This window comes from Tetrao urogallus (assembly GCF_951394365.1).
Source record: "Tetrao urogallus genome assembly, chromosome: 2".
Taxonomy (NCBI): Eukaryota; Metazoa; Chordata; class Aves; order Galliformes; family Phasianidae; genus Tetrao; species Tetrao urogallus.
The window spans coordinates 23,368,478-23,386,897 of record NC_136814.1 but is presented as its reverse complement, the minus strand read 5'-3'; the positions used below and the strand labels follow the sequence as shown (position 1 = coordinate 23,386,897).

Genomic DNA, 18,420 nt, shown 5'->3' with positions numbered 1-18,420 from the left:
AAAGTTCTTCAGAAAACATTTTCTGTTATTTATTTGTGAAAGAAAACATACACATTAGCATATAGGACACCAGTTCTTGCTATATAAAACAAATTTCTTTTTATAGTAAGGAGACTTCCTTAAGCAAGAAAGGTCTTCTGGCCTCGATAGAGCTACAGCAGTTTACATTAGCTGAAAACATGTCCCAACACATGTGGAAGAAACAACAAAATACCACTTTTATAGTGGAAAACTAATATGATCTATAGCCTCTGAAGTGCAATGTAAGGTAGGGAGTATCTTTTACAAATGATGTAATAGGATAAGCATCAAGAAGGCTGCACTGGGAGCAAGCACAACTGATAGTATGGTTGACAAGAAACTTTAAGAGCCACAGAAGATGAATAAAATAAATCTTTACTCAAATTAATAAAATATGATTGTTTGCAACTACATGCCAAACTCCTTTATTCTTTACAAACTCAAATGTTTATAATTTTATAGAACATTTATATATTCTTTGCTTCTCTGTCAAGAAAAATGTATGCTATCATTTGGAAATGTAACGGATATGTTTTCTTGATGTGAATACAGAATTAGATGCCTAAATTCATAAAATAAAATTTACTGATTTTGTGAAATCTTTTGTGGGTAATAGGTCAAGACAAACATGTTTAACTGTATAAAATGTTTTACTTTTAACAAATTCTGTGGCTATTCATATTAGTACCATGGCAAAAACTTTCCTTTAACAAATTTTGGCTTTTGAGAAGCTTGTCATTTAGAACCTTGAAGCCTTACTTAACAGAAAATCTGTATATTTAATCCACAAGCTACTGTGAGACAATAAACAAACAATAGAAAGGATTATTCTTTTCAACAACAGTAATTGTATGGCATTAAAACAATCTCTGGACAGAGATCACTGACAAATGGTGCACTGCAGGGCTCAGTACTGAAACCGATGTTCTTTACTATCTTCATCAATGTGGAACTGAGTTCACCCTCAGCAAGTTTGTGGATAACATCAACCTGTGTGATGTAGTCAGTGCACCCAGGGACAGGACACCATCCAGGAACCTAGATAGGCTTAAGCAGTGGGCCCAGGAGAACCTCATGAAGTACAATATATCCAAGCACAAGGTCTTGCATCTGGGTTGAGAGAACCCCCACTATCAATACAAGCTGGCAGATGAAAGGGTTGAGCATAGCCCTGCCAAAAAGAATTTGGGGATACTGGTGGATAGCAAGCTGGACATAAGCCAGCAATGTGCCCTCATAGCCCAGAATGCCAACTGTATCCTGGGCTGCATCAAAAGAAGTCAGCAGGGCAAGGGAGGTGATCCTGCCCATAGTCTGTGACGGTGAGACCTCACCTGCAGTACTGCGTCCAGATGTGGAGTCCTCAGTACAGGAGGGACATGAACCTGTTGGAGTGTGTCCAGACGAGGGCCACAGAAATGATCCAAGGGATGGAACACCTCTCCTATGAAACAGGCTGAGAGAGCTGGGGCTGTTCAATCTAAGAGCGACCTTTCAGTATCTAAAGGAGGGCTATAAGAAAGAAGGGGCTAGACTCCAGCAGGGACTGCTATGACAGGACAAAGAAAATAGTTACAAACAAAAAGAGGGGAGATTTAGATTGGATATAAGAAAAATGCATTTTATGATAAAGGGTAGTGAAGTGCTGGAGCAGGTTGCCTAGGAAGGTGGTGGATGTCCTGTTCTTGGAGACTTTCAAGGTTAAGCTGGACAGGGCAGCCTCATTGAGCTGTAGGTCTTCTTGTTCATTGCAGGCAAGTTGGACTAGATGATCTTTAAAGGTCCATTCCAACTCAAACAGTTCCATGTTGATGATAATTACAGGTAACAGAACTATTGGGAAAAAAAAAACAAAACAAAACCAACCAACAAACAAACAAAACAAACAAACAAAAAAACACCAAAACCACAACAGAAAAGAAAAAGCAACCATGTAGTACATTTGTTATTCCAGAAGAACAATCTAGAAAAATTGATCAAATTTGGCTTCAAGTTCACTGAAATATATTCATACTTCTGGAACTACAAAGTAACAAGAAAGTCCCCTACTGCAATGCTTGCATTGCTGTGGCTCGTGATAGGAGCTAAAGCGATGAACTAAGAAGAGTAGAGATGCACTTTGGTGATTCATTAAGTGCAGCCATTTCAAGTGTACTTCCAAAAAATGAACACAACTAATGTTCTTCAGAAAAAAGTTTGAATATTTTAAGAGATCTCTGAATTATCAGCTACTCTGGCATCAGCCCACCGCATTATTATGAAAACGAACAGACTTTCGTTTAGAACTCATGAGCATTTCTACATCTCACTTATTTATCAGTTTTCTAAGGTTTTACATGAAATAAATGATATAAGCATGCTCTGCAAATATTTTGTTAAAAGAACTTCTGAAATATTTTGGAAGCAAAAGTTCTCTTGTTTTTAATGTTTTAACACATTATTTTACAGACACCTTCAGCACTTGCATCTCCTATCAATCCAAGATGTAACCACAAATATACTGAATACCAAGAATTAAAATAGGATTCTTGCTATCTCAGAGAACATTTAACACAGTTTTTTTTGTCATAAGAATTTCTAAAAGACAGTGAAGAGATTCAATAAAATCTAGAAAGTCAAAAACTTCAAAAATGACATTATTTCCAGACATTGTATTCCAGAAACTCCTTCAAACTTCAATTTTTGTTTTTCTATTTCTTTTCATTCATGCTTCATTAATATTGAAGTAGCAACTAGGAACCAGGCTTCTGTTTTCCTAAGTAATATATAGCCATGGGTCAAAATTGTAACGTTGCTGCAAAAAACAAAGAGAAAACAAACAAAACAAAACAAAATACAACAAAAAAATCCATAATCCAAGACCAAAACACAACACCAAATAGGAAAAAAGATGAAAGTGCAAGCAAGCAACACTGTTTTTCTCTGCAGCACGAACATCACTTTGTTGAGTCTGGTATACTTTTAAGTACTCAAATACAATTCCTCTCCTCCCCCTCCATTTTACAGTTGCTAAAACAGGATGCAGCAGGTAGAAGTTGATTATTCCTATGTTGCCAAAAAACCTTTGTCATCAGTACCAGCTGTGCAAAGATAGCACAGCTTCTCACCATGATTTTGTTGCTAGGGTTTAACTGGATGTCAGTGGAATCACTTGATGGAAAGCTATGAACAAGTAAAACCAAGGCAGTTTATATGAATAGCATCCTGAATCCTTGACACGATATAAGAATGCTATTGTACAGAAACTATATAAATGTTATAGAAGAGAAACAATCCCAACAGGTTAATTTCTAAGCACAGTCAAGCAGAGGCCATGAAAAGAAAATCTTCAATAACAAAAAATATTTCAGTAAAAAATAAATTCAAATCTAAAAGTGTGGATTCCTGCTACAAAGTCTGGCTTATAGCCTTCAAATTTATATAGATTCCTTGCGTATCCCTGCCTCTATATGCAGTGACTTCAGGCTGCACCTGCTGGGTACAAACTGAGCGTGTAGGTCACAACAGCTGTTTAAACTACGTTGCCTCAAGAGACTTAAGAATCAGATATATCTGAAAAGAAATAAAAAAAATAGGGATGGACAATGAGTACAGAATTAAAGCTAGCTAAGATAAATTTTGCTTTGCTTTTAGAAAAATCTGCTTGACATCTGAATTTTGGAGGACAAAGGCTTGCATGTACCTGCCAGATTATTCTCAGCAAGACCAGGGACTATGAAGCCCACTGGCTTCCCTCTGAATAGCAGATACCATCTTCAGCATCTCTATCCTGCTTGTTTCCTTAGACTTTCTCTTTTCGCCTGATCCTCACTCAAGGAGCGTTAAGGTTAAACATTAACATCCCACAACTGAGGCACCTCTTACCTTTGCTTTCTTTTCACTTAGATTGTCCCAGTCGCATTTGAAATGCTATTCAGATTAGATAGCTGAGAGCAAATATCCATTTCATTTCTCTGTGTCAGCGTAGGCTAAAAAACTCTCTCCTCTTCCGCAATAAGTGTCACATATAATGGGAAAGAAACAGTCATGCAAAGCAAAGCAGTAAGTCATGCGAAGCTTTTACAATGCAATACAGAATAGCCTAAATCATCCTACCCTTTGCCTACAGCTTCAGCCTGGCCCCTCACATCTTGCAGCCCACTCAAATCCACTCAAACATCTGCAGTAAAGCTCACCAACACTAGATAACCTGGCAGCTGAATAGGTATTGCCAATAGAATGCCCATGTTGCTGATCTGTAGTATCAAAAAAATAGAATATCCTGAGTTGGAAGGGACCCACAAGAATCGTCAATTCCAACTCCTGGCTCCTCATAAGACCACTCAAGATTCAAAACCTATGTCTAATAATGCTGTTAAAAGACTCGTTGAACTCTGGCAGCTCGAGGCCATGACCACTGCTCTAGGCAGCCTGTTCCATGCCCACCACCCTCAGATGCAGAACCTTTCTGTAACCTCCAGCTGCCCCTCCTCTGAGACATCTCCATGCCTTGCCCAAGGGCCCTGTTGCTGTTACAGAGAGCAGAGCTCAGCGCTGCCCTCCACTCCCATGAGGAGCTGCAGACTCCATGAGCCTCCACTAGCTCCTCTGCTCTGGGCCAAAAAACTAAGAGACCTTAGCTGTTCCTCATGTACCTTGTCCTCCAAACCCTTTAACATCCTGGTAGATCTCCTTTGGATACTCATGTTTTATGTTCCTCTTAGATTGCGGCACCCAAACTGCACCCACTGCTCGAGGTGAGACTGCGCAGTGCAGACTGGTGTCGGACAATTCCTTCCCACTCCTGGTTGGCAGTGCTAGGCCTGGGGCACACCAGGTATAGTTGGTCTTTTTGGCTGTCAGTGAACACTGCTGACACACACTCAGTATTTACCCCTTTATTTTTTGGTTTACTATTCTAAGTCATTATTTCTTGCAAGCATCTGTAAAGCAAATCAGACAAGCTTGAAACAAGGCATGTCCACTGGCTAGATCCTTTCCAGCAGTATGTGGAAGCAGTGCTAGCAGCAACTGACAGTTCAGAACTTGGGATGCTTTACTTTCACTTGGTGTTAAAGAATTCAGTTTAAGACCCAGTTGAGGACTCATTACTTTATATTCCATGGCTTGGTGGCATTTATCACTACTTAGAGGCTAGGACTGTCGTGCAAACTGAAAGATCATCACAGAAAGCTGATTCATGGGGAAAAAAAAAAAGAAAAAAAAAAAAGAAAAAAAAAAAAAGAAAAAAAAAAAGAGATGGGACTAGAGGGATAGGCAGAGGTTGAAAATACTAACTCTAGCTGTGCAAAATGCTCTGAGACAATTATGAAGTCCTTTCTAAAAGCAACTCACCAAAAATTAAGAACAGACAATACAGATGATTCCCAGACACCAAACACAATAGGGCTGCACTGTGTTTTCCAGCCCTCCACCCCATCACTGTTAATGTCCTGCCATGCCCCTCCTGAGAACACATCTCTGCTTTCCTTTGCTAGACTTTTTCAATCCAACTCCCTTCCTCTTTGGTTCCTACCCTTTTCATAGCTGCCCCATTTTCTTTTTGTTACCAGCTGTAGTGGCCTCTGTGTGAGTACCAAACACTTCTGAAATGGTCTGCTTTCTCATCCTGTCTATTTCTTTCTGTTTTACTGTCATCTCTGCAGGTACATCCATAAATCACTTCCTTCAAGGAACTGTGTTAAAAAGCAGTTCTGCAGTCCACTCATCTCTTGTAAGCATAATCCAGTGGAAATCTGCCTTCTTTGATAAGAAACACTTTAAACCCTTTCTTCAGGTTACACGCTGTGACAATTTGTATTCCCAAATTTGTGATTTACTATTTCTCTCTAAACATCTTGTGGAAGTGTATGCCTACAGAAGCAATTTTTCATATCACAGAGAAGAAAATCTAGCACCAACCCAGCCCATTCAGCAGCTTTCTCTCTTTCCATTGACTGATAATGTCTACCCAAAAAACATACGGCATCTACACTAAGGCGATCCAAGGACTGGTCTGTGCAGGCTGTAACGCAAAACACACACAAAAGCAAACAAAGGGCTTTGACTTAAAGGCTCAGAAAAGTTACATCGCCTTTGAGAAGAGTGCTGGAAATCTCCATGGACATGTGTCATCTCAGCATGGAAAGTCCCTATCCTAGCTTTTAATCATGACAGTTGATAGACTAAACACAACCTGTTGCTGCTTATACAAGCTGAAGTTGTAGTCAGCGCCATGTCAGCCAGTTTCTTGCACTCCAGGCTAATACTAACATATGCAGCAAAGTCTGCTGTGGCCAGTTCCAGAATCTGGGTTCCCAAGCAACATCCTTAGCAATTTTCTCCTGATATTCTAAAGCACAATATACTACAAACAATCCTTACTAATTTGCTTTTCAAAAGAGAATGAAACAAAAGCTCAGCTGTCTTGGAGACCACAGCAGGGAGATGACAACTACAGTACTGCATTAAGCATTTTCACTGCTCAAAGACGACACACAGATCTGAAACAAAAGGCATTCAGGATGGTACATTTCAGAGTAAAAACAGGGTAAATCCATTATAGAAACATGCAGTTATTTACCTGTAGTCATAAATAAACCATATGATCTCTATGATGTCTCCTATTTCCTCTTCACCCATCAAATATGTAAATCATATTTCATTATTTCAGATTTTTTGTAACCAGCTTCAGGAAATTTTTAAGCTTTAGGGATAAAATGACTCAAAAAGGAAAAAAGTGAAAACAAATAGACAGGTATTGTTCCAAAGTCCAAACTAGTTTATGTGCGAAGCAAAGCCAGCTCTTAAATTACCCTGAGTATATATAGACCTTAAGTAAAAACTTTTTAATGGTGTTTGGAGAACAGTTCCCTTGTCCATACCCATAAAATTTTTCTGTAAGGATAGAAAGTAGATCTCACTCTCAATTCATTTCTCACTGCAGCAGTGCAAACATGATGTTATAAATGTAATAACCTAGTGAAAGCAAAAAAGAAAGAAAGATGGAAAGAAATTACAGTAATATGGTTCCTTTTGTTTTAGTGTAATCTCTACATTATAAGGCAAGTGTTTGGCCAATGCTGAGAGGCTTGAGTCTGTAGGTTCAGATTCTAGTAATCTAATATTGTCTGTGTGGTGGCAAATTGATTTGGGATGAGCAATTTAATTGGGGTCAAAGTAGTACCACCTCCAGCAATTCTGAGGACACATAGAAGCAAGTTTCTATTCTTTCTTTGAAAAGCAAGCAACAGGAGCTCTTGTCAAAAGGACACAGGGAATCCATCAAGAAACCATAATCCCATTGCAAAAATCTAAAAGGAGAACTAAATCAGGGATGTGAAACAATCAAGAAAACATGAATTAAAATGCAAGTAAAACCATGCTGCCAAAACTCAGTTCCCATACTTCCTCATCTTTTCAGCTCTCTGAAGCTACAGAGCGGGACAGTGCACTCTTACTAGAACATGCCTGCACTATGAATGCTTCTGCAAGCTCTGATACTTCCCAGCAAAAGGGAACTCAGATTTTTCCACTACAAAAGCCCAGCATCCTATACATTGAGCCAAATGAAAATCTTCACAAACAATTTTTATAACAGAATCAAAGCAAGACAAGTCAGGCAGAGTCGGTTCATCAAAGTTTACTGCGAAAAGCCTTTAGCAGACAAGCTGGAGCACTCTAGCACTCTTCAGTCCATTTTTGCAGAGCTGCTACTGCATTTCCTTCTTTCCCTTAACTTCAGATTTTCTCAGTGTTCTCCCGCACTTTTACCAAATCTTCCCAATTTCTTTCTCCTATGCAGGGAAATGCTGTTAGGGTTTTTTCATCTGCTGGGACACCCAGTTTTACACGTTCCTTTTCTGACAACAGTAAGAAAGCACAGACAGGTATACAAGAGCTGAAAATGAAAATATTTTAAAAAGTAAAAATATCACTTTAACATGGCAAGACAAAGAGTGAAAGCATCTAAAAACTTGCAAAAACCAAGTATATCTGAGTTACGCTACCATGTGAAGAGACTGCACTGGCACACTGCATACCTGCTTACACATGTCAGTGAGGCTACAGGATGCTGCAGGGAAATTAACAAGGGGAGTTACAGATGTATCACAGCATAAGAGATCCTGCTGCTGGCAGAATGCAGTCTTCAAAAATAAACATTTTTAAACCTATTCAATTTTCAAAGCTGGAGACACTGATCACATGGCAGCAATCTATTTTTATTATGTTACCTCTGATGTACTAAATGATTCATAAAACAAGAACATTTTCTGTGAGAGAGCTTTCTCTAGTAACCACACAATTGACATTAGTATTACTAAATTTAAGCGTGTCTTTTTATATTTTCCCTTCTGCAAATCAGCCAAACAAAAACCCATTACAGTACAGCCTGTTGAAAAATAATCTGAGCAAAGCTGGGCGTTCTGAGTGGGTATAGCAAGAGTTCAGCCAGCTCTCAATTGCTTTATCTCATGGCAGTACCTGGAATTGTGCCCTAGAGGTAGCAGCAGTGATTCTAGGCAGGCATCAGGATCCAGAAAATCCGTCTTCACATCCCATTTTCCACAACTTACCAGGCTGTGCCCCCTGTGGGAAGTAGTGCAGACAAGCGATGGAGTGAAGTGCAGAGCAGTGGATGCTGAGGATTGGACATCCACACCATGTACATTCCAGGTAGGATAATTTCAGATTACTTTTAGTCTGGGTCACTGCTAGGAAAGGATAAATTAAGCCCAAGTATTTCAGAACACTGTATAAGATAGGCAACTAATAAAGTCATAAGTGACTTATGAGAGGCAAGAAATTGAAAGACTTAAGCACTCAAATCAAACACCTGCTCTAAATTGCCCTATGCATTTCCAAAACAATTGTATTTAGCTGTTAATATTGAGAAACAGCAGAGAATCTTTCCTCAGCTTGACTCTATACTATTGTCTGTCACATATTACACAAATTGCACAGAGTATTTTGTGTGCAGTGTTTTTGTGTTTTTTTTTTTTTTTTTTTGTTTGTTTGTTTATAAATCATCTTGCTTCATTTAGAGAATTGGCTGCAATATTGCTTAAATTTGCAGTCATCTCTGGACTCCAGTCTTCATGCATTTGCACATGGAAAGGCTGACAAGAAGAAATGAAATATGATGACAATGCATCATCCTCCCAGTATCTACAACAAAGCTGAAAAATTAAGCATTTGCTGGGGACTATTGACTGCTTGGAGATAATCACTCACAGCCTAGGGAGAGGGAGAAGAGAGATGAAGGAAGATTTTGGCAACTGAGTAAAAATAAAATACCTTGAAGATAAATTTTACCACTAGATGTTCAATGATACAGCTCACTTCACTTGGGTGCCTATTTCACTACACATATAATATTTAAAAGAAAAGACCAAATAGTTTAAGTTATTGCCACACTGAGACTTCTCTTCTGGTCATAGAGGAAAAAAATATATCAGAGTAGAAAAACACAGATGTGCTTTTTCAGTGCTGTTGTCTTCATCAGTCAAAAGCAAAGTGCAAAGGATCCCGTCTCTCAGTACGATGTTTCAAAAGTGATAAGCATTGTAAGCCATAAAGAGAAGGTACACAAATTTCAAGATTACTTTCTTTAAAAAGTATATATGGTGCTTAGGTAATTATGATTTTAATGACAGAGAACATGGATGGTTCAATCAGATGAAAAGCTTACCCTCAGTTCTGCAATTCAGATAATACAGGGAAAAATAAAAAGCAGAGACAACAAAACTGGGAAAAAGAGAAAGAAATACTGGAGGTCCCTACAATGCTTTTCACATCTGAAAATGGGAGAATTAAACAATATTTTGTCACTAACCTTGAACAAACAACTGCTTCCACAATTTCCAATCTGCTATTAAACACGCAACACAATTGCAAAGGAACAGATTACTAAAAGCATAACTTATTGCCCCAGAAGCTTTATTCAAGCACTGGGGTTTAGAAGAATTAGATCACCAAGTTTTCAATTCCTTACTTGTCTTTTTGAGTTAAGTTCTGTCCCCAAACCTGAAAAGAATCTTACATGACAAGAGATAGATTCCCCTAAATCAAATTCAACACCTTTGAGATGATTCCTCACTCATACACTATAGCCAACACAATGTCATTTTTGCCAAAATTGCTATTGCTACTAAGTATTTCTCAAGCAGAAGCCTCCCATGAAGATGAAAGTGCCCATGAAGCAAAAGTGAAATAAATTGTTTCTAAACTCACATAGAAGATAAATAGCTCTCTTTAACCCTATATACCTCATGAGAAAAAATAAAAAAATTAAAAAAAAAAAATCAGAAGGATTTTTCTACAAGAAAGGCACAAAAACTGTGGTTAAATTTATACTCCTAACTACATGAATAGCTTTACAATTAAAAGCTATCTTAACCAATTTTCAACATTAAGTCTGTTGAAGAGAACTCTTTCAGCTAACAACAGTATTTCTGAGAATCATCTGTGATGTATCCAGTAAATTGAGCAATAAAGCACCAATAAATTCAGGTAGCTTTTATAAACAATCATGAAATTACCATTCTGTGCATAGGATTTGTTTCTTACAGTTGATAAAATGGTTCAGACAATATGTTTACAATGTCACAGTCTCTTACATTAATACAGCTTATGCTTGGCGATCATCATGTAGTTAGGAGGTTTGTATATATTATACATATACACACACAGATACACAAGGCAAATATTAAACAAATCCAATCTAGTACTTTTAAAAAATGAGTACTGCATAAACAAAACATAAGTGCACACAGCAATTTTATGTTCTAAATCCACCCACACATTTGTTCTCAGGAATTCAAGGACAGATCTGCATGGGCAGATTCACAGAATTTGAGTTGCAGACATCTGTGCTGAAATATTGATCAGCATACGAGGGTGTCGTTCATTAAGCAACTGAACAAGGTCTTGTTTTTTTATTTATTTTATCCTCAAATTGAAAATAAAAACACAACAATTTCATCAACAAAAAACCTAGTACTCAAGGTACTCTGCTTCCTCCATTTACTCCCCAAAATTGATTCCCCTAGAAGCGTAACCTTAAATTTGCATGTATGAAATCAGCTACTTTAAAAAATCCTGGAAAAATAAATGGAAAAAGATTAGACTACAGCATAGCTTGTAGACCAGTATTTTCTTCAGTTTCTGTCAGTATCACTCCACAGATGAAGGTAAAACAACCCTAACAGACTGGCTGTAGTTATCAGTCTCCACAAATTGCTCATCTCACTGCTTAGAAGTTAGAATTCAGCTTAAAGATTGATGCAGGAACTCTCCTCCTGCTGGGACACTTTGTTTACATTAGCAGTGCATACTTCCATGGTTCACAGAAATGGCCCATCCTCCTCTAACCCTGCTAGGGAGAGTGGCCTTTTTTTGCCCCCAGTTACTTCCTATAGCAGCAGTTTTACAATCTAATTCCATATCCTGTCCGCAAGGATGATAACCAAACATCTACAGACTAAAAGAAAATTGGACCAAGAGCCTAAAGCACAAACAATTTTCTTCCTTTAACAGGAAAGGCTTCATATTATCCTTTATTTTATTTTCCTTTTTAGGGAATATCTCTGTGCTTTTGTGTTATGAGAACAATGGAAGCTCCAATTGTAATTAATTTTAATTGTCCTCCCATGTATCTCTTTTGCAAGGCAAAGAATTCCCAACCTTCAGTTTTCTGAGCTAAAACAAGAGACAGCCCCTAGGTTTATGTTTCAACAGCTCACTTGTAAGTATTATAACTCACATTAGTTAACTGAAAAAAAAAAGCGGTGCATTTGCACATTTTTCATTTCCTCCTCAGAGCTCCTTTCTGTAGCTTTCAGTCAATACTGAACATTTTAAGAACTGGACTCAACAAAGCAAGGAAAGTGGCATCATCTCCATATGTGAGCTGCTGAAAATCCTTCTCCAAGATTCTGGATGCGTTCACATTGGAACAAAATGTAGAGGAATGAGATGTGACGCAACTTTAGTAAAAGAGTTTGCTAAGCAAACCTATTTGTCTTCACAAATACTGAAAGAGCAGGGCAGGGGGAACTAAGGTGCACATGCAGAAAAATCAGGCCTCAGGAAAGGGTCCGCAGCAGTCATGGTACAAACCAGCTCTAACGGACATCAACAGACTGAAACAGTTTGCATAAGGAACATAGCCACGATTCCATTCTAAAAGAACACATATATCCTATCTTCAGCATCTCTGTTTTCTTACAGGCAGATATGCAGTCAAGCTCATCTTCCAGTTTAGTTTTACCAGAAATAAGCAGAATTCTGAGCTGCAAAATCCTTTCCACAATAAACAAACAAACAAACAAATAAATAATAAAATAAATGCAGCCCTCATTCCAATTTATTTATACTTCCCAGTCTTTAAAGCTACAGGGATTTCAGAATTCTTCCTGTAACATTTACAAAACGCTTTCATAAATCTCCTACTTACTGAGCAAATAATGCAGCACTGCTGGTTAATGCCCCTAATACCGTGAGTAGATGTTTTGTGTCACACATGCAGCACCACCCTGCCTCTCCAGAGGACAGCAGAGATGGACCTAGAGGAACAGCACCCTTCCCGGTGATGACATCTCCTCAGAGGCACAGCTGGGGCTGCACTCTTTGCTCACTGCACCCACGGGGCACCTGTGGTCCCACACGGCCCAATAACCATGAAGCACTACCACTGGAACATCTTTTATTATGCGGAGTTGAGACCCCAGAGTCAGCCTAGGGCAGACAATTCGCAGGGCATAAGCATTTGCGCTGTGAGACGCATGTAACCGCAGCAAGCTTTCACCACCAAGAAGCTCAGAGCGAACTGCCCCACACCCACGAAGCAGACACAGGGCACGGTTCGTGGCGCGGAGCTCCCCTCCATCGACCTCTACCACCTTGGCACCACTGACCGACCGACAGACTTCCGACCGCAGCCGCCACGCATGCGCAAAGCTGCCCGCCCTCCCTCAGGGCGCCTTCCCCGTGCCTGACGGCCGCAGCCTGCCCGGCTCCAGCGTGGCACCGCAGCGCACCGAGCCTTGTGTTGGCGCGCGCGCTGGCATCGCTCTGTCCTCGCTCCTTCGGCTTCTCCTCCGGGCGCTGCACGCAGGCGCTCGCCGCGGACACCCGCGGGTCCTCGCTTGTCCGGGCGGTGGCCAGGAGGCGGCGGGGTCCTTCCGTGCCGCGCATCGCTGCCGGTGGGTCGTGCGAGCTCGCGTGCCCACCATGTACTACAAGTTCAACGGCTTCACGCAGCGCCTCGTCGGGGCTGCGGCCTCCGCCGCCTACAACCCGCAGGTAACAGCGCTGCCGCAGCCGCCGCCGCCGCCCTAAGCGCCGTGGCGGGCGTGACCTTCGCTGCCCTCGGCCCCTGGGGCGGTTGTGCGGCCCGGAGCCCTACAGGCAGTGTGGGATAGCGGCTGGCAGCTGAGCAGCGCTGCGCTCGTCCGCCTCTCTGGTCTGTGCGTGCGGAGATTGCAGCTACTTGAAAGCATTACAACCCTTGTTTCAGAGACTAGGCGGATATAGCAGTTTGCTTACAGGAAGATTAAAAAAACCAAAAACAGCCATTCTTTTGCACGATGCTTACTCATCTACTTCAGAAAGCGTTTTGCTGACAGTAACATAACTGCTCGTACTAACAAAAAATCCCTTAGCTTGAGACCTGTACCGTGCTTTCTGTCTTAGCCTTAGCATTCTTAAAAGGCTTCATTTTGCACTTATTTAAATTATGTAACATAGCATGAATAATTCAGCCTGGTTGAATAAATGGGAACTTTTTCAGCCAGTGCAGGTGAGGAGTAAAGCTAAAAACTGCTGCTTCTATTTAAGAGGTTAATGACTGCGATGACCATTACATATACAAACTGTTCACTTAGACAACGGGCTTGTATTCAAAACAGTAGTAATGGGACCATTTGTAAATGCTCATCTAATCTTACCTGATAGCTTTTCCCTAGTTCTTCAAGTCTGGCCATAGCCTACGTAGAGATTTTGTCATGCTGCTTTATCTTCAGCTGATACACCTTACTTTGCTTGTACCTACTAAAAAAAATAGTAACAATAATAATTTAAAAAATCCACTAACCACAGATCTTTTAACTAGGGTGAGTTGCTTGGACTTGGTTGAGAAACTTGCTGTTTCTCTATTTTCTCATTCTGTGATTCAGATTTGCCAATTTCCCTAAAATTTATAAACTTAAGTGTGGTGCTATTTCTAGTAACTGTGCTCCTAATCTTTAACTCTTTTGTGCTGTCAGGAAAATGTAAATCTGCCTTGGGATTCATGCTAGCAAGGCAATCAGCTGTACAGAAAATAACATGCCTGGTCTACAGGTATGTAGGCATAAAATAATACAAGTCTGACTTCACAAACTACAGAATCATAGAAGTAGGAAGGGACCACTGGAGATCATCTAGTCCAAACCCTCTGATAAAATAGGTTTTCTACAGTAGGTTGTACATTAAAGCATGCAGGTGGGTTTTGAATATCTCCAGAGAATGGGACTCCACAACCTCTCTGGGCAGCTTGTTTCAATGCTCTGTCACCTTCAAAGAAATATTTCTTCATATTCAGATGGAACTTCCTGTGTTCCAGTTTTTGCCTGTTGCCTCTTGTTATGTTGCTGGGCACCACTGAAAAGAGCCTGGCCCCATCTACTTGACACCTACCTGTTATATATTTATAAGCATTGATAAGATCCCCTCTCAGTCTTCTCCAGGATAAACAGTCCCAGGTCTCTCAGCTCAAAACATTGTTCAGTTTCTTAAACATTAAATGTATCATGTAGTCCTTTGAGCAGAAACTAGAATTCCAGGTGCAGCCTTAGCTGCATACTAACATAGATCACTATGAAGATCAATTACTCCTATTTGAAATGTAACACAAGCAGGTTAACACAGTAGTGTTATGTCTTTTTTATGGCAAGTTAGAAAAAAACGGTTATTTCAGGAGCTATAATGTAAAACATCACTGTCATGTGCTGAACTATAATGGCTAAATATAACAATAAAGGTAAGGAGGCCACCCCATGACTACAGTGACTTTGTACACTTAAAATTTAATCCATCGAACTGGATTACATAGGTTTTATCTCAGAGTACAGCCATCTGAACTGAAAGGCAATTAAATTGTGCTGACTTATAAGAGATACGTGAGGGATGAAAAGCTGCAGCAGTATGCAAATTAGGGGATGTTAGATTTGTGTAAAACAGCCACCAATTCAGGGCTTCTTGAGTGTCCTTGAACACCTAGCCTGCGTCTCCCTCACATTTTTCCCCCCCCCCCCCCCTTTTCCTATTTTCTTTTTCCTTGCCTCCTCTCTTCCTCCAACCTATGCATTCTGATTATTTAAGGCTCAACTATATAGCAATTGCTTGGAATATTTGGGAGGAAGAGTTAGAAGTCTCCTCGTTCTGTCTGACACAAGCGTTGGGGATTTCCTCTCCCAAACCTACTGCTGATAGGACCTGGGTACTCTGTGTAAAAACAGAATGACTTAGGACAAGTACCAGCCCAGAAAAGCTTATGATAGCTGTAGATTTGTCACTACAAAAAAAAAAGAAAAAAGTTTCTATTATCCTTGCTAAGTCGAAAGTTGTAGCTAAGAATGTCTTTCGTTACTTTTCACTTTTTTTTTTGTTTTGTTGAAACCATGAGTCTTAATACGAAATATATATTTTTATAATGTATCCTTGTAATGACTGGCAGTGTGCCTGTCTAGCATGACAACTGGTACATTTACAAGTATTGTATACCTTTATATTTTAATCTTTATTTATGCAGGGACTCAAACCAATAGTTTCCACTGAATCCCCAGCTCTGGTTTTTGGGACAACAACTAAACTTGCTTCAGATTTACCAGCAACTGATTCTTTCTTGGGTAAAAACCAGGTGCCAGACCTACAGAAACTTTTTCAGGTAATGACAACTTTGGGAGTAAATTACAGAAAATGAAAGAGTCATCCATATCTTGCTCTATTTTAACGTGGCTGACCACTTCCATCATTCTACAATGCATACATTTTTCTAGTTAAGGAAATATAGTATAACTTGTATTTCTTCCTCAGCCTTGCATGGGCATAAGTACAGAAAGTCTAGTAAGTTTATCTTTTCATTTGCTTCAAAAAAATGTTTATTGTATTATTTGACTAGTGGAAGCACTTTACATCTGGAATCCAAGCATATGACTGCAAGTAGAATAGGAGGAGCAAAGCAAATCATTTTGTGTGTAATAATTTGAATATTACAGATTCTGTTGTTAATGCAGTGTTAAAAAGAGCACAGTAAGGTTTTCGAAGCCAGTTTGTTTTAGCTGTTCAATTTCTAAGCATACTGAGTCTTCTCATAAAATATTTTTTTTCTCTTGTTGTTAATAAAAACATCAAGAATGTATTTTATAATGTACCCTTTTCTCTTTCATGCCACTTGCACTTGGAATATATCAGTCTGACTCGGTGAATAACCTTTTCTACATAACTTTTCACATTCTTTTGTTAGCGTCATTTTTCTCACCCAGGTCCTCTTTAGAAATATTTCACAATATATTTTTTCTGCCTGCATTTAATGCCTTTAACTAATACAATTAACTTGCTTTGCATTCGTCTTGCTAAATGAAAAGCACTTAGTATGTCTGTACATAGCTTATCAGAGGGGAGGTTTTCCTTATGAAAGTCTTTTAGCTCACCTGAGGTATGTTGTTCATTGTGTCTTCTATATGTGTTTATTTTATTCTATTTATTTCTAAACTCTTCCCACAGAAAGCAGATGGGCTGCCTGTACACCTGAAACGAGGAGTTCCGGATAAGCTGCTTTATCGGACCACTATGGCTCTCACAATAGGCGGGACAATCTACTGTCTAGTAGCACTGTACATGGCCTCACAACCAAGAAGCCAAAAGTAGATGAACCATGACTCACAGGACTCAATTCTTGGAAAGACCTCCTGCGTGTTTCTCTTTACCTGCTTCTTAATTCTGTGATCATTTAATGTTCATCTTTTCAGATCAAATTTCTTGGAGGAAGATGTTTTTACGTTGGTTGCCTTATGTGTTCTAGAAATTAATATAAACAATGACTTTTAGTCATCATCTTAACTTACGGTTGCAGCTCGGTATTCGTTGTCTCGCAGGAGCGTATGAAGTTGGAGAAAGCTGAACTTTTTCTTCTAATCCCCACTCAGCTTCAATAATGTTGGAGATAGGACAGAAGTACCACTTTCTGGACTAGGCTCCACATTTCTTAGTGGGAGCTTGCTGCTAGTTTCCAAAAGAGTAAAAGAAAATCATTTAATTTTTATGAGATACACTGCTCATTTTACATAAGCAAGTGGCAGTGGAACTTCTCTAAATGTTGGCATGTCATTAAATACTTGTTCCTCTGATGGTAGGGCAAACAGCTTATCTCCTTGGAACATGTAAACTGGATTTATTTAATGTGAACATCACGGTATGCAGCAGTACGCTAGCATCAGTTGTACCAGTTTTTGGACTTCTTGGACTCATTTGTCAGATGCTCTCATGCAATAAAAATAAATACACAAATAATAAAATAGACAAGTCTTGAACATTTCATACCATTTCAGCTGACCTGGTAGTACTGATACACTGTTACTCAGGTTTAACTTGTAGATCACAAACCAAAAAATTGGTTGATATACCTTACTGTAATCTTTTAAAGATGTTAGCCCTCTTCAAAACCTACCTTGGAATTCATTTGTTGTTTTAATTATGTTTTAGTGAAACAGGTCACTGCATTTCATAGCTCAGCTGTGTATTCTTTCCAGTGCATGCACAAATTTATGTACATCTAGGTAATACTGTCCCTAACACAAGAAAGATGTAGAGTTGTTGTAGCAGATCCAGAAGAGGTCTATGAAGATGACCAGAGGGCTGAAACACCTCTTCTATGGGAGATCTCCAGGGAGACCTCAATGTAGCCTTCCAGAGCTTAAAAAGAGCTTATAGGCAAGAGGCAGACCAACTTTTCACACATACAGATAGCAATAAAACAAGGAAGAATGATTTATAACCGAAGAGGGGAGGTTTAGATTTGATGTTAGAAAATTTTTCACTCAGAGTAGTGAGGTGCTGGAACAGACTGTCCACAGAAGCTGTGAATCCCCTTGAAGGGGATCAAGGCCAGGTTGGATGCGGCTGTGGGCAGCCCCTGCTGGGGGGAGGAGTAAGGGGGAAGCAGCCTTGTCAAAAGCAAGGGATTGGAATTAGGGTCCCTTCCAATCCAAGCTATTCTCTAGTTTTATGACATACGAGCATCAATGTCCTTTTCTGTGTGGGTAGAGGTGAAACTAATCAAGCTTCGGGCTTTTTTCCCCCTGTAATATCATAGCCTTGAATTGCAAGTTTTACGTAAGTACTTTCAAAAGGTATCCTCTAATTTGATAGATTCTGCTC

General features: G+C 39.6%; 1 protein-coding gene across 2 annotated transcripts; it reads left to right on the top strand.

The window, feature by feature from the left end:
- Window positions 1-13,233: 13,233 nt before the first annotated feature.
- Window positions 13,234-16,947, top strand: COX7A2L (cytochrome c oxidase subunit 7A2 like; the record flags this gene model as incomplete). 2 transcript variants are annotated; one of them, XM_079532639.1, is made up of 3 exons in its annotated part: window positions 13,234-13,305; window positions 15,794-15,928; window positions 16,768-16,947. In XM_079532639.1, the coding sequence occupies 3 exons, from the start codon at window positions 13,234-13,236 to the stop codon at window positions 16,909-16,911; spliced, it is 351 nt and encodes a 116-aa protein (XP_079388765.1). In that variant the 3' UTR covers window positions 16,912-16,947. The 2 variants fall into 2 exon arrangements, with proteins under 2 accessions (XP_079388765.1, XP_079388766.1); XM_079532640.1 differs by lacking the exon at window positions 15,794-15,928.
- Between the last annotated feature and the right edge of the window lie 1,473 nt (window positions 16,948-18,420).